This window comes from Bidens hawaiensis, unplaced genomic scaffold, assembly GCF_021521415.1.
Source record: "Bidens hawaiensis isolate Kalapana, Puna unplaced genomic scaffold, B.hawaiensis_p1.1 tig00025016_1, whole genome shotgun sequence".
NCBI classification, from domain to species: Eukaryota; Viridiplantae; Streptophyta; class Magnoliopsida; order Asterales; family Asteraceae; genus Bidens; species Bidens hawaiensis.
The window spans coordinates 71,557-86,371 of record NW_027493979.1 but is presented as its reverse complement, the minus strand read 5'-3'; the positions used below and the strand labels follow the sequence as shown (position 1 = coordinate 86,371).

Below are 14,815 nucleotides of genomic sequence, written 5' to 3'. Positions count from 1 at the left end.
ACTTGTGGCAAAATCTATATCTTATTCACTCACCAACTCTTTCTACTCCCTCTCTTTTTTACTACAACCGGAAATAACCAAACCCTAACAAGATCTGAGATCTCGGTTCTACACTAGTGATTTCCGCTAGCTAGTTGTTGAGATTAATCCAAGAACTTAGATGTTTAATCCCGTATCTAGGAACTACAATTGGTATCAGAGCTTTCGGCTCTACTAGTTGAGGTTCTTAGGTCACAACCTTGGATTATGGTCTTGTTTGAGTGTTTGAAAAGTGTGTTCTTAAAAAACAAAGTGTGTTCAAGTGTTTAAAGCGGGGTTCGGCAGATTTGTACGTAAAAAGTGGATTTGGAGTTTCTGGATTATCTTAATCGAATAGAGTTTCATTTCAATCGAATTGAATTTCTATATTCGATTCGATTCGATTCATTTTTATTCGACTCGATTCTTTTACATTCGATTCGATTCATCTGTGTTTGATTCCATTCAAATGTATTCTGTTCGATTCAATTCCTTTGTGTTTGACTCGATTAGTTTAGACTTGTATTATGAATTTGCTTTTGTTTAAGAGTGTTTGGTTTTCTGATCTGTTCGTCAAAATGGCACAAGACCCTAAAGTGAAGACCTATATAATGTTTGAGAATGAATCCGGTACAACGAGCAGACCACCCAAGCTTCTCAATTGGGACAATAACTTTGAGGAGTTTAAGTGGAGATTTAAGAACTAGGTAAGAATAAATGATTTTGCTTGTGACATCCCTCGATTTCGGATCAAATTGTATTTATTTTGTATTTATTTTTATGTTGTAAACCGACTCGATTTATATCCCGAACATTTCAAATATATAAAATATTGGATTTTATGTTACTAAAACATTCCCGCTTGTCTAATTTGAAAAACCCCCTTTACGGATTCGAAAACGGACTTAAAACGCTCAAGATACATCAAAAACGAACTTCCGGACGCGAACCGACGTGCTGACCAGCAGCAGATCAGCAGCAGACCAGCCCCATCTTTTTTTTTTGTTGTTGTTTTGTGACTTGTCTTGACCCCTCTTGCATGCAAAACTTGATATCACACCCCATGCTTGAACCTTTCAACTCACCCTATATATACACCCCTATCCCTTTCATTAATCCTTGCTCATTCATCTCTTTCTCTTCTAATTCTCAAGAATTCAAAGATGTTCTTCATATTTTTTTGACAGTTTGACTTTCCAAAGTCAAACTGACCATAGTCTTACATTATAATCAACTTGTTAACACTTATTTATACTTGAAGATTGTTATACAACATATATATAATAGCACCCTTTGTACCTTCGGTGGGCATTTCTCCGGTCTCGGTCGGTTAAGTGTCCGGCCTATAAGACAAAGCTACATGGAGGACTCGTAGTAGTCCTTGATTATATATATTTTCCGCATCTAACCATCAAACTTGTTATACTTGTTTAACTTCTGCTCATCTTAGTTCTATTTTACATTTTGAGTTCCATGGTTATGGGTTTGTAGAGACTAGCCTCGGTTATTCCGTAAATAGCTCCAAACCGGAAGCCGAACTCTTGTTTACTAGTTTGTTTAAATAATTGTATAAACATGTTTTATGTAAGATTTGAGTTTCTAAAAACCATTTTAATTAGTTCCATGGTTATGGGTTTGTAGAATCTAACCTCGGTCTTATCCCGAAACAAGATCCGAACCGGAAACCGAACTTTCGTTTAAAGACTTTGTTGTTAACTTTTTGTATGTAAGACTTTGGTATTATTATTTATAAATTATTTTACAAGTTCTATGATGTTTGGACATGTGGTAACCATTCTTGGCCTTATTCCAAGATAAAAACCGAACCAAACCGAACTAAACCAAGTTTACTTGCTTAAAACACACAAGCGTGTTTTTAACCATTAAAGCTTATATACTTATTTAAAAATACTTTATAAACTGATTTTAATTATTTTCACAAAGTACTCGGAATGTTGAATCCAACTTGATCCTATAACAAAGTTTGGACCGACTAAACCGAACACTCGCTTAACGGACGTTGTTAGTTCTAAAACAATAAGAACTACATACTTGGTTAAGTCTCTTTAAGATTTATTGAGTTATATATCTCATACATATATTATTTTGGGAAAGTTGACTTTGGGTTTGGTCAAGTCACCAAGACCCGAACCGATTACCCGAACACTCGTTAAAACCCGTTTTAGTATCTATATTATAAAAGGACTTGCTTTCTTGCATTTTTACCCACCTTATTACTTAACATAGGTTGAGTAAAATTAAGGCTAGATACTTTAACCCGGTTTTGAGCAAACTTACATTTTTAAAGGACTATTATTATAATTTCTTAAATATTTACATTTTAAACCTTAAACTTTAAATTGTTTACATTTCTTATCATTTATTTTCGTTTAAAGACTTCCAAGACAAATTTTCTAATACAAGACTTCTTCTCCTTTAGGCTTCGTTCGTTAAACTCATCGTTCCGGTTAATCTCCAAATCATCAAATCTTTCAAGTTTATTACTTGAACGTGAGTACTTTCATCCCCCGTTTTCACTCTTTTATATTTTGGGGGTGACATTGCAAACTTATTCAAATCCAAATGATTTATACTTGAGTCTTAAACCACAAACTTTATTGTATACTTTACTTAAATAAATGCTCGATTTGGTGTTATATGCTTATATGCTTAAATGCTAATGTGTTTACCGCTTTTGGATGGTTGATTCATAAATCCGAGTATATCTGGCATCCCCTTATAGAAAGGTGTCGTTAATGTATTCTTATTAACGGTTTCATACAAAATCCGAGTATATTTGGCATCCCCTTATAGAAAGGTGTCGTTAATGTATTCTTATTAACGATTTTCATTTATCTAAATTGTTGCTATTATTTATTGTTTTGTATACAAGTTGTGGAATTTCATATTATATATCTATTGTTCAAAAACTATGAAATTGCTTACCAACCTTTGTGTTGACAAAATCTATTTATGCAATGTTACAGGTTTGACTTTAGGTTGACTCGAGGACTTGAAAAAAAAAACGTTATCGAGACTATTAGGATATTAGCAAAACCAACAATATATTATTTACTTGAACGTGAGTACTTTCATCCCCCGTTTTCACTCTTTTATATTTTGGGGGTGACATTGCAAACTTATTCAAATCCAAATGATTTATACTTGAGTCTTAAACCACAAACTTTATTGTATACTTTACTTAAATAAATGCTCGATTTGGTGTTATATGCGTATATGCTTAAGTGCTAATGTGTTTACCGCTTTTGGATGGTTGATTCATAAATCCGAGTATATCTGGCATCCCCTTATAGAAAGGTGTCGTTAATGTATTCTTATTAACGGTTTCATACAAAATCCGAGTATATTTGGCATCCCCTTATAGAAAGGTGTCGTTAATGTATTCTTATTAACGATTTTCATTTATCTAAATTGTTGCTATTATTTATTGTTTTGTATACAAGTTGTGGAATTTCATATTATATATCTATTGTTCAAAAACTATGAAATTGCTTACCAACCTTTGTGTTGACAAAATCTATTTATGCAATGTTACAGGTTTGACTTTAGGTTGACTCGAGGACATGAAGAAAAAACGTTATCGAGACTATTAGGATATTAGCAAAACGAACAATATATTATTTACTATGATTTGAATTCAGTTATTGTATGAACAAGTTATGTGACTCTTTGTGTTTTTATGAATTTAAATGAGTTGATTAAATATTGTCACTTAATAGTGTCGTGTGCGATGAACAATCGGTTGGGCCCCGACGTTTCCGTCATGGTCGGGGTGTGACATTGCTCTCTTACGATCAACTGAGAATGGTCCTCATAAACCTACCACAGCTTCTCCTACCACAGGTTCTCCTGCTGGACCCATTCCTGTTCGTGTTGCAAGTTATACTGAAGATGATAAAAAGATGATCCTTGATAATGAGAAGGCCTATGGTGTCTTAAGTGTATATTTATCAATCGAAATTTGCTCAAATACTTAAAGAATACACCTCTGCTAAAGATCTTTGGGATGCATTTTGAGAAGTTTGAGGGTAACTTAGACATGATGGAAAGTAGAAAGGATATGTTGAAAGGTGAGTTCAACATGTTCAAGGAGAATATGTTACTTCCCTCATTCATAGTCCAGTTGATTATGCGACTGAATCTAAATTGCTACTGGATGAGACATCATTAATTCAATTTTGAAAAATCATTGTCGTGTCCAAACCTTGTTATATTAAACCCAACAAATATTTTTAAAAAATTGTAATAATGAATGAATTATTGGGTTTATCTATACTACTAGACAATGTGGGTAAAGGACGAGTTAAGTTTACCTATGTATACTTTACATAGCTGGATCTAAATCAAGAGGTGGAAGATACATCTCAACAATTGAGTAGTCTTGATATTTTAAGTTACAAACAAAAAGTCAGTGAAGAAGAAGCCATATCAGATAATGTGTTGGAATGTAATTGTGTGCACTTATACTAAATTTAAGTGTTCATTTGATGCTTTTTTTTTCAGTTCCTTCATGTTTGGAAACTTAGAGAGTATTTGAAGCTGGATTTGAAAATAAAAGAAATGCCCAAAAAATTTATGTCTGATGTTGAACGATTAATTGATGATTTCATATTTGACTGTTAAAATTGCTATTTTTAATTTCTATTATATTCTTGATATGGTGCTACTGATCTCTTGATGCATGTGTATAGTTTAAAAATATGGGAGGTTATCTTATTAACGTTTAAAAGGTTAGTATTTATTATAACTAATTTTTTTAATCAAAGTATGCTTTATAAGCTTCTAAAAATTTGCTAAATTTCTTAATAACAACGATACCAAAAGAGTTTGCATAAAAGTTGAAAAGGGTTAAAATTTTCATTCTTATTGTTGGTGCTTATGAGGATAGAAACATAGAATCTTTAAGAAGATATCTAAATTTTATAAAAGTAAATTAAGATACGCACTTTCCAACGGCTAAGATGCTTTGAGCAACAGGAAAAGAGGCTATCTATTTACTCTGCCTCTAAACTTTGCAATTTGCTTGTTTTTTTGTTTTTATATGGACTCATTTTATCAAATATTTGGTCGGTTAGCTACCGAGGATGAGCTGGGTTCTAATGGTAAGAAGATCCTGCTAGGAATATCAGCGAATGCAATTACTGAAGTAACTGATTGCAATGCTGCACTCTCACAACTAAGAAAGAGAAGACAAGTATTCATTTCTCTCTAACGTATGTTTTAAATTTGAAAATTTATTTTTGACATTTTAGATTTTTTTTCTCATACCCCTCCTACACTAGCTCCTGTGGATGCTGTTGAGAGGTATACTCATCTTAACAGCCATCCTCATCACAAATCAAACAAGGTTGGCATTTTGTCTATAGATAGTCGAAGATACACTATGAACTGCAGTTATTCCATTTGATCTTCTTCTTATTTTGAGGTGCCAACTTGGTTTTTGGAATAACTTGAGTTGCATAAATTAATACATTCACGATTTGATGATGATGATGATGATGATGGATGATAAATACACGATACTTTGTAGTATTTGGCTGTCAGTAGTTTAATAAATATCCTAGCTTTGTTTTTACCAGACAATATTAAAATTAGTATTATTAGATTAGGGTTGGTAACTTATTTATTGGTATGCTACAAGAGTAGACTAACATTTTGACGTCGTACAACGTTGTGAATCACTTTAGTAAACCGTGTTGCACTTTAGCAAACCAATGAAAGCCTTAGCACACCATGCTTCTCATTTTTGTTACTATTAAAACCCGCAAATTTATAAAAGTAAACAGTTTATTTGATCAACACTTGTGTGATGGGTTTACTTTTGTTGTTTTGCTCACCGATGCATTAAGACTCAATACATATGTTATTTATATTTTTCACTGGGTTAATAAAGTTAAGTAAATTTTCATGGTATTATCTTATATTTTTGTTCTGTTGAAGTGTTAGGTTCTTAAAGAATTAGTTGTATTGTGGATTTTGGTTGTTTTAATTTATTTACTATCCTTCTTTTTGCGCTAAAGCACTTTCACTTTTGCTTTTATTAATAGTTTAGTTGGTATGGCGGTGGTGATTTAAGTATTATTCATCTTAGTTATAAGTTAAGGTAATTGTTGCAGTTCATCATAGTAGATTTAGTCATAAAATGATTCTTATCATAAAACAAGTATGGGGGTTTGAAAACAAATGGCAACTGATAATGATTGGAAAAAATATGGTCACAATTTTGTGTGTTGAGTTACTTAATGTAATGTTTCATCTAGTTTTATGTGCTGTGCATATGTATACGCTGATCATTTTGTCATCCTCCTACCCAGTGCAGACAATTTGCTCTATTTTTTATTATCTAATGTTTGAAACTTAAAAGTTACATGTCATTATACATGGAACATGTGTTAAGAATGCACACAAGGGCTGATCTAAGTATACGAAACTGGGTTCACAGGAATCCACTGAGTTTCGGATTTTATACAGAGCGCCTACTAAATATGAGAGTGAACACCCATACACAAAGTGGAATTTTGGTCAAGTGGAAGACATTCCATTTTGCTAATCTGCTGTTCCGAGTTCGATTCCCAGTTTCAACCCTTTTTTGCTTTTCTTTTAATTTCATTCTTTGAACTACTTGACTGATTTAAAAGCATGTAGGTGTGGATTTAATATATATATATATATATATATATATATATATATGAGAGATTTCAAATAAGAACCCTTTTGAGTTTTAAGAACTCGAAAGAACTCAACGTAACGATTTTTTTTTCGAAATTTTATTTACACATGCGTAATATATGTATGTTACATATACGTAAAAAAATTACATAATTTTTTACGCACCGAGTCGACTTTTTACACATGTGTAACGGACGTAAAAGTTTGTGTAATCACTTACATAGTTATTCTCTCTCCTACTTTGACTTTTTAGTCAGATTTAATCTCAACCACATATTCCAATCTATTTAATTAAATGTGTGGCCAAAAATTGAGTTCTTAAGTTCTTAAAACTCAACATGGTTCTCAAAATATCCCTTCCTATATATATATATATATATATATATATAAGTTATTGTGTGTTAATTGGATAGAACAATGTGCAGGTATAAAATCTGTAATACACATATTACAATTATTTGTAGTAAAATAATGCTTGTTAAACATTAACAGAGTAAAAACTAACAATTCATTTTAATCTATAATATGTGAATGCTCTAATAACGATGTTGTTTTTTTCTTTTTTGTTATTGTATCGAATTTTTATTGTGTGATAAACCTTAACCGACCTGAAACCGTTAAACCGACCCGAATAGTGAACCCACTGGAAATAATTCCTAGATCCGTCACTGAATACACACAAGGCAAATATTATTAGGCTAAAAGTATCTTCACAAAAATGATATCATACATGTATAATAATTTATGAGGCAAATTACTCTTGCGGGGGGAAACATACTTGTTGATAATAAGGACATATTAAACTTGCAGATTTTAGGGTCTCCAAGAAAGTTATAGAGTTGATATGTGTGTTGTTTTGTTTAATATATTTATTCTTCTTTGAATTTGAATAAATACCCTTGTAAACAGTGTCCTTGCATATTTTTTATTGGCTACAATGATTGGTGCCAAGTAAATGAGAATGGCTCCTGAAGTTACAACTCGTGATAATAGTTTGTTATTTCCTATATTTTTGTGTTATATCTTACTAAAGGTCTGAATACTTTTGTCACTAAAATTGGGTTTCTGATATTCATTGTTAAGGAAAAAAAACACTTTGTTTATATATATATACAATCAATTTTCCCGATTGGTTTAGGTTGTAGGGGTGAATATATGTCCGCATGGGTTGGTTTTTTAGATTTACGAAATCGACCGGTTTCGGTTTTTGGAGGCATTTGGTTATGGGATAGTTTTTGTTCAAATTTGGGTATTTTGTATAGTAATCAAACAGCAAGGGCATTTCCAGGCAATTAAGTTTTCTATATGCGGATTATAGGTTAACATATGCGTACTTTAGATAGTAATCAAATTGGATGAACAATTAAGGGTATTTTCGGCCAATTTCGTTTTGTATTTGCTGTGTATATTGAATTATTGTTGAAACAAAATCTTGTATTTCACCCTTCAATGAAGCAAAAACATACATGAACTACACAACATTACTGATGCAACAAAGATACCAGGGGTAAATTGGTAACAATCAACTGTTCGACTTTTATTAGTCAAACTGCATCTCTTGGAAAAACTTGAATTAATTCGCTGCACATTGATTACAATGGGCATTTTAGTCATAGTGAAGGTTGACGTCTTGTTAATTTTCTATTCAGTTTTGTCTACTGAACAATGAGTTACGGGTTTTTTTTGTTGGTTTACGGGTCAAGTCGTAAACACGTTTGCTTCGGTTAATTTTGAGTAGTTGTTTCGGGACAGCTTGTGCAAGGACAATATTGGAATATCAAGTATTGGGTCACAACATGTGTATACTAGTAAACTTTTTGCAGCAATACATATTATATTTTGCTTACTAATTAGTCAATAGGGTAAATTTCGATTCCACAGGTCATTTTGGTTTGTTTCGAAGTCAAAAGAATGGAACCGTTTCTCTAGAAAACTGTTATGCGTTAACAAACTGAATCATGTTAGTTATATTTTGGTTCAACAACTAAATTGTTAGCATGTCAGTTCAGTTTTTAACTTTGTATCGAGGTACAAAGTATTTTTAAGATGTATAAACATACGTACATTCCTTGCCTCTATAACTTCTTGACATCACACTTTATAATATTAAGTTGTTTTAAAGTTCTATGTTTTTGTTTAAAAAAAGCTTTAATAATATGATTTTTAAATTGAGTCTTTAATGGAATTAGTTTCTCTACAATTTCGTTATCAAGTTAGAGGATAAATAAAATTTGTTTTAATCATTTTTTATATAATAATTAGAGTCAATGCAACAAAATCATATATTCTGTTATTTTTTTTCTTTTGCATATTGCAACAAATGTATGAAGTAGATGGAAAACAAATTAATTCACATGAATCAAGATTGTCTCTAAGAAATATTCAGTTCAACAAGGCATACACTCCTACGCATTATACAAACTACTACTACGATAATTTTTTGATTGATGGACACCCACCGTAACACGCGGACACTATTACTAGTCAGGATATAATAAAGGAGATGATTCTTACTCAAGAACAAAACTCAAAAAAAAAAAAAATTAAAATTAAAAACAAACAAAGAAGCTCAAAACAAGCCACCTTCTAACTTCCGCCCAACTCCTCTACTAATTTTACCGACCAGCCCAAATCCGGCTCTAAAACCCGACCCGGATCAAACTCCAAACCCTAGCTCAGATATATAAATAGAATGACGCAACTGACTTTCGTCCTGCTTGCAAACCCTAGCCGAACCCGAGCTCATCTTATCTTAAAGCTTCATGGTAAGATAATAACAATACACTAATCAAATCCATAAGTCTGTTTGTTAAAGGATTGCACTTTGTTGTTTGTTTAGGCGCCGAAGAAGGAGAAAGCCCCCCCACCGTCATCCAAGCCCGCCAAATCCGGTGGCGGAAAGCAGAAGAAGAAGGTAATATACGTTCTGTAGTTTTATTGTGTATGTTAGGGTTTCAGTATTTGAACTGCTGAATTTGGTTGCACATTTTGAGGCTTAGAGTTTGTAATCTATTGATATAAGGCTGTTAATTGAGAAATGATGATTTTTTTTTTGTTAAATGAGTGTTCTTTTGGTTTATCTGAAACCAGAATATTACTAGTTTGGTTTAATTTATGTGATGCTTCAAGATTGTTGATTTGAGCTTTTTGTGTTGTAAACTAAGCAGTTAATGCGGAAAAATATCGGATATCGGCCGAGGACTGATATTTGAGATATTGGTTATCGCGGTGGGATATCGGTAATGTTAATATCAAGCGGAATTTATATATATAGCATGTTAACACTAACAATTCAGTATATTCTCCTCATATTAACAAATCAACATTTTGCAACACTAACAATTGTAGCAAGTAGGAACTGATTAATACTCGAAACACCGGCATTAAACACTAAAAGTTGAAAATTAAGACTTAAAATGCTGATATCAGGAGTCTCGGTGAAATATCGGTCAAATATCGCCGATATTATCGGTACCGATATTTCACATGAGGACCGACAACCGACCGAGATTGACTGCATAGGTTCTAAATGAAGCTTAATTATTGTTGATTTGTGTTCTTTAAGTGAAGCTTAAATGCTATTTTTTGATAATTTGATTTGCAGAAATGGAGCAAAGGAAAGCAAAAGGAGAAGGTGAACAACATGGTGCTGTTCGATAAGGTGACATACGACAAGCTTCTTTCTGAAGCTCCTAAGTTCAAGCTCATCACTCCTTCAATCTTGTCAGACAGATTAAGGGTATAATCAAATTCTTTTTAACAGTGTTTTTAGATTTTTAAGTTAAGTTGATTTATATTTTTTTTTCTTTTTAGATTAATGGTTCGTTGGCGAGGAAGGCGATCAAGGATTTGATGGCAAGAGGTGCTATTAGGATGGTATCTGCTCATGCTAGCCAACAGATCTACACCAGGGCCACCAATACTTAAGATACTGGCTACTGGTTTTCTCTAGCAAGGCATGGCTTTCTGGTTTTGATTCTAGAATTTGTTTTGGTTTGGTGATCAAGAGTTTACATCTTGTTTTTGGCTATACTTTTGTGTTCTTCAGTTGTTTGTTATGCTATTTTATGAGATTCACTTGTGCCCTTGCACCTTATGCCAGTATGCTTCTCAATAGTTCGGTATAACAAAATCGATCGGTTACACTTATATCTAAAAAGGTGCAATATATCATATTTAACGTCATAAAACCATGCATAGTGGATGGAGATGTTATGCGTCATGTGGTGTGCAACCCTCTCAAATCATTATTTTATTATTTTATTATTATATTTTATAAAAAAAATAAATAAATAAACCAGCAGCCAATCAACTTCTACCCCCCCCCCTTTCAGCACTATGTGGGATGCCCCCCCCCCCCCCTCCCTCTTTTCCATAGTGCTACGAGGGCGTGTTTCTGGCGCTATGGGGCTCCATGGGGTGGGGATGGCGTCCCAATAAGTGCGTTATAATATTGGTATTGCGTATGCCAATTCAAATTGCATAGTTTCATAGTCATCAACTGAATTAAATATAGTTTGTTAATGACTATTATACCCTTGTTCTTCACAATACTTCATAAAAAGCACTTCAAGATTTCATAGCTTAAATGTAACGTGACAATTCGTTGAACTCTTGAACATATAGTTCATTTTACACCTGAGCATATAGTTTGTTGAACACTTGAACATATAGTTCGAACGACTGTATGAGTGAGGATACAAAAAGGGTATAAATGTCAATAATTTGATTGTGGGTATACATGGTATTATGAACTTTTATCGGGTAAGTTCTAGCTAAGACTAATTGATAAAATAGGAGCATATTTGCAGTTTACTATTCATCACAATGCATTATAACAATGATTCAGTTGTAGCTATAAATCACTTGAAAGAAGCACACATGTAAGAATTACTGCAAAGCTGTGTTGTGCTTGTATAAGGAAACAAAGTCACCGGTCTTCTCGAGGGCAATTTAGGTATCTCTGTTTCAAAATTCAAGTACTCCATCACTTCCGAGATGTTTGGCCGCCCTGCATTCTCTTTCAGTGTACACAAAAGCCCGATCTCTACAACCCGAACAGCCTGGTCCAGGTTCAACACCGAACCCATCCTTCCGTCAACAACCTTTTCTTTCTCATTCATCTCATGCATGGTCCAAGCCCATTGTAACAGGTCCGAGTCTAACGCGTCACTTTCAGGGCTAGATTCGGTTCTATACCTGTACCGGTTCCTACCTGCTACAACCTCTAGTAGCACCACCCCGAACTCAAAAACATCGGTCGGTTGACTAATCGACTCCACGAACCGGTTTGATTCTGGACCGGGCATTACAAACCCGAAATCACCAACCGGTTTGTTTTAACGTTTTTATGCGCACGTTTTTGCGAATGTAGGTAGTTTAACGCGTGTGCCACGTCTCTAACCACCTTGAGCCGCCGGCTCCAAGGCAAGACACCGTTCCTGTAAAGCCAGTCGTCCAATACCCCGTTCGGTACATAATCATAAACCACTATGGTCTCCTGGTGATCAAAGCACCACCCTCTAATAGGCACCAGATTCGGGTGCCGCAGCTTGCTCATAGCTTTGATCTCCTTACACAAGTGCCGCCTGTTAACACCGCTTGACTTGAAATACTCAACCGAAAGCCGCTTCACCGCCACGTGGCACCCGTTCAACAAAGTACCATGGTATGTATCACTTCTTTCATCATGAGCCACCTTGTGTAGCTCATCAAAACAACGAGTAGCCGTTGAAACCTCTGAAATCGTGAACCACCTTGGCTTGTTTGGCGGTCGAGGCCGCTCTTTCACCTCGGGCAGCATAGCCACCGCGCTCGATTTCTCCCTACCTCGCTTGCGGTTGTAGTACAAACTCACGAAAGCAACAATCGCAAGCAAAACCACCGACACGAAGATAAAGAAACCGTTCAAATCACCACCACCACCACCTCCACCTCCACCGCCACCACCTCCATTGCCTCTAACGAGTCGACTTTCACATGTTTCTAGTGACGGTACACGAAGCAAAGCTCGACTAGTCGACGTAAAATTCCACGAAATTAAGTTATGTATTTGTGTAAAGTTTCCCGTGGAAGCCGAGAACCCAACGAACATATACTCGTTTAAAAACTCCGATATATCGAGTTTTCCTTCGAAAACTGGTTTCGAAGGATAACCACGAGTATCCGGACCCAACCGAATAGCCAAAACCTGGTTTTGACCTTGATACTCAATCCAAGCTCGTTGTATCTCACCATTTTTCAAATCCAAACCGAACTCGGATACATTAATCGTGATCGTTGACACAATCGAACCCAAATTAATCCCGATATGGTTATCGTTAGGATCCCCAAACTCGACATTTTCCCTCGTGTCGAATTCGATCCCAACCGCTTTATACTCTTCATCACACGCATCATTTAGCATAGCTAGCCACGGCCCGGGCCGCCCCACGGTGAACTCATCCGGTGCTAACATAAACGTAAACCCACTTCCACCATCACCGCCTTTCGACACATTCGACTCCACGGTTTCAAGTTGAAACGAGAAAGTCGTCTCAAACGAAGCCGGGGTTCGTGTAACCGGGTCGAAAATAGCCCGGCCCGCCAAGTGTTTAAGATCGACGTCTTTCGGGTTTTTATCGGGTATTTGAATTCGACCCGTGTTGTCCACGGTTGAGCTGCCTAACAGCATGAGACTATGACCCGAATACGGGGAGTTAAAACCGGGGAAAGAGAAGTGTTTTGTGACATTAATGGCAACTCCGTCGTCGGGTTTGTTGTGATCGGTTGATTGGACATGAAGGAAGAAGATGATGAGTGTTGATAAGGTTATTAGGGTGGTGATGGGTGCCATTGAAGAAGATTGAAGGTTTTGATTATTGTTGTAAAGAGTGTAACGTGTTTGTGAATGATTAGAGGTGTCAATTTGTATTTGTATTTGTATTTGTATTTGTATTTGTATTTGTATTTGTATGTATGAAGTTGTGGTGGTGGGTATCTAATGCAGGATGTGGTCATATTTTCGGCGGGAATGATTAATAAAAGACAAACGAAGATGATAATGTACCGGCTATATATTTTGGGTCGATTATAATATATTTATATTTAATTTCAAAAAGGTTTGTTGTTTGACGAGACAAAGTGTTGTAAACACTTAAAAGATTCTGAAATGGTGTCCTAGAAAATATTAGTGCGGAAAAGCACATATTGACCCAATAAAATCGGTTTTAAAATCAGTTCGGATAGACTCGAACAAAGTCAAAACCGATTTCAGTTGAATTGGTTTCAAAATCAGTTTCGGATTGGGTTGAAACCGATTTTGGATCTTGAAGTTGACTTGAAATCTAGTATTTGATCTATTTGAAACTAGTTTTTTACCCGGTGCAATGCGTCGAGGCAGCTCGCAAATCATCAGCGTTGAAATCCAAGTGTCGGTCTAACCCTGGCGTTACTACGGTGGGTCGAGACGTATTTGGTCGGTATCCAATTCGTTCGTTACGGTATACATGTTATTGGTAAAATTTTGAGCATGAAAACCAAAAAAAATAATTTCTCAAAATTAAACGTATAAAAAAACAAAATATTTAAAACGATATTTATTTGGTCGGCAAACCCCGACGATACCCAAGTGTTGTTGGTCTCGGGCATTGAGACAGTAACTCGACACGAATTTGGTCGGTTTTGATTATGTGCGCTACGGTGCCGGAGCTAAAAAAACGAAAAAAAAATAAGATGGACAAATGGCCAATTTGGGGGGGGGGGGTGTCGGTCAGTAAACTTGCGTTTTTGGTTAAAACCCAAGCGTTGTCGATCATGAGGATTGAGACGCGAGTCTGCTTGAGTTTGATCAGTTTCCATGAGGTTTATTATGCTACCGGAACTAAAACAAAAAAAATGGCGTTTGGTCGGTTTTCTTTTTGTTCGTTATGGCAATCGAACTAAAAGACAAAAAAAAATCACGTGGTGGTACCAAAGTTTATAATTATATATAAGTAATATGTATACCGAAATGTTGTGGTTCTTGTATGACATCGTTCGCGATTCTTCTGCTGGAAGTTGTTGCCATAATCCAAGTAATTCACATTTGTGGTCGATGCACAAATTGGCATAGCATTGAACTAAGTAG

The 14,815-nt window shown here is 35.1% G+C and overlaps 1 protein-coding gene and 1 pseudogene across 1 annotated transcript; one reads left to right on the top strand and one right to left on the bottom strand.

The window, feature by feature from the left end:
• Nucleotides 1-5,080: 5,080 nt before the first annotated feature.
• LOC143570691 (small ribosomal subunit protein eS25-like) lies at nucleotides 5,081-10,793 on the top strand. Its single transcript, XM_077056280.1, has 4 exons — nucleotides 5,081-5,233; nucleotides 9,548-9,622; nucleotides 10,313-10,447; nucleotides 10,522-10,793. The coding sequence occupies exons 1-4, from the start codon at nucleotides 5,081-5,083 to the stop codon at nucleotides 10,633-10,635; spliced, it is 477 nt and encodes a 158-aa protein (XP_076912395.1). The 3' UTR covers nucleotides 10,636-10,793.
• A 762-nt stretch (nucleotides 10,794-11,555) lies between these two features.
• LOC143570687 (putative L-type lectin-domain containing receptor kinase S.7) lies at nucleotides 11,556-13,543 on the bottom strand (annotated as a pseudogene).
• Between the last annotated feature and the right edge of the window lie 1,272 nt (nucleotides 13,544-14,815).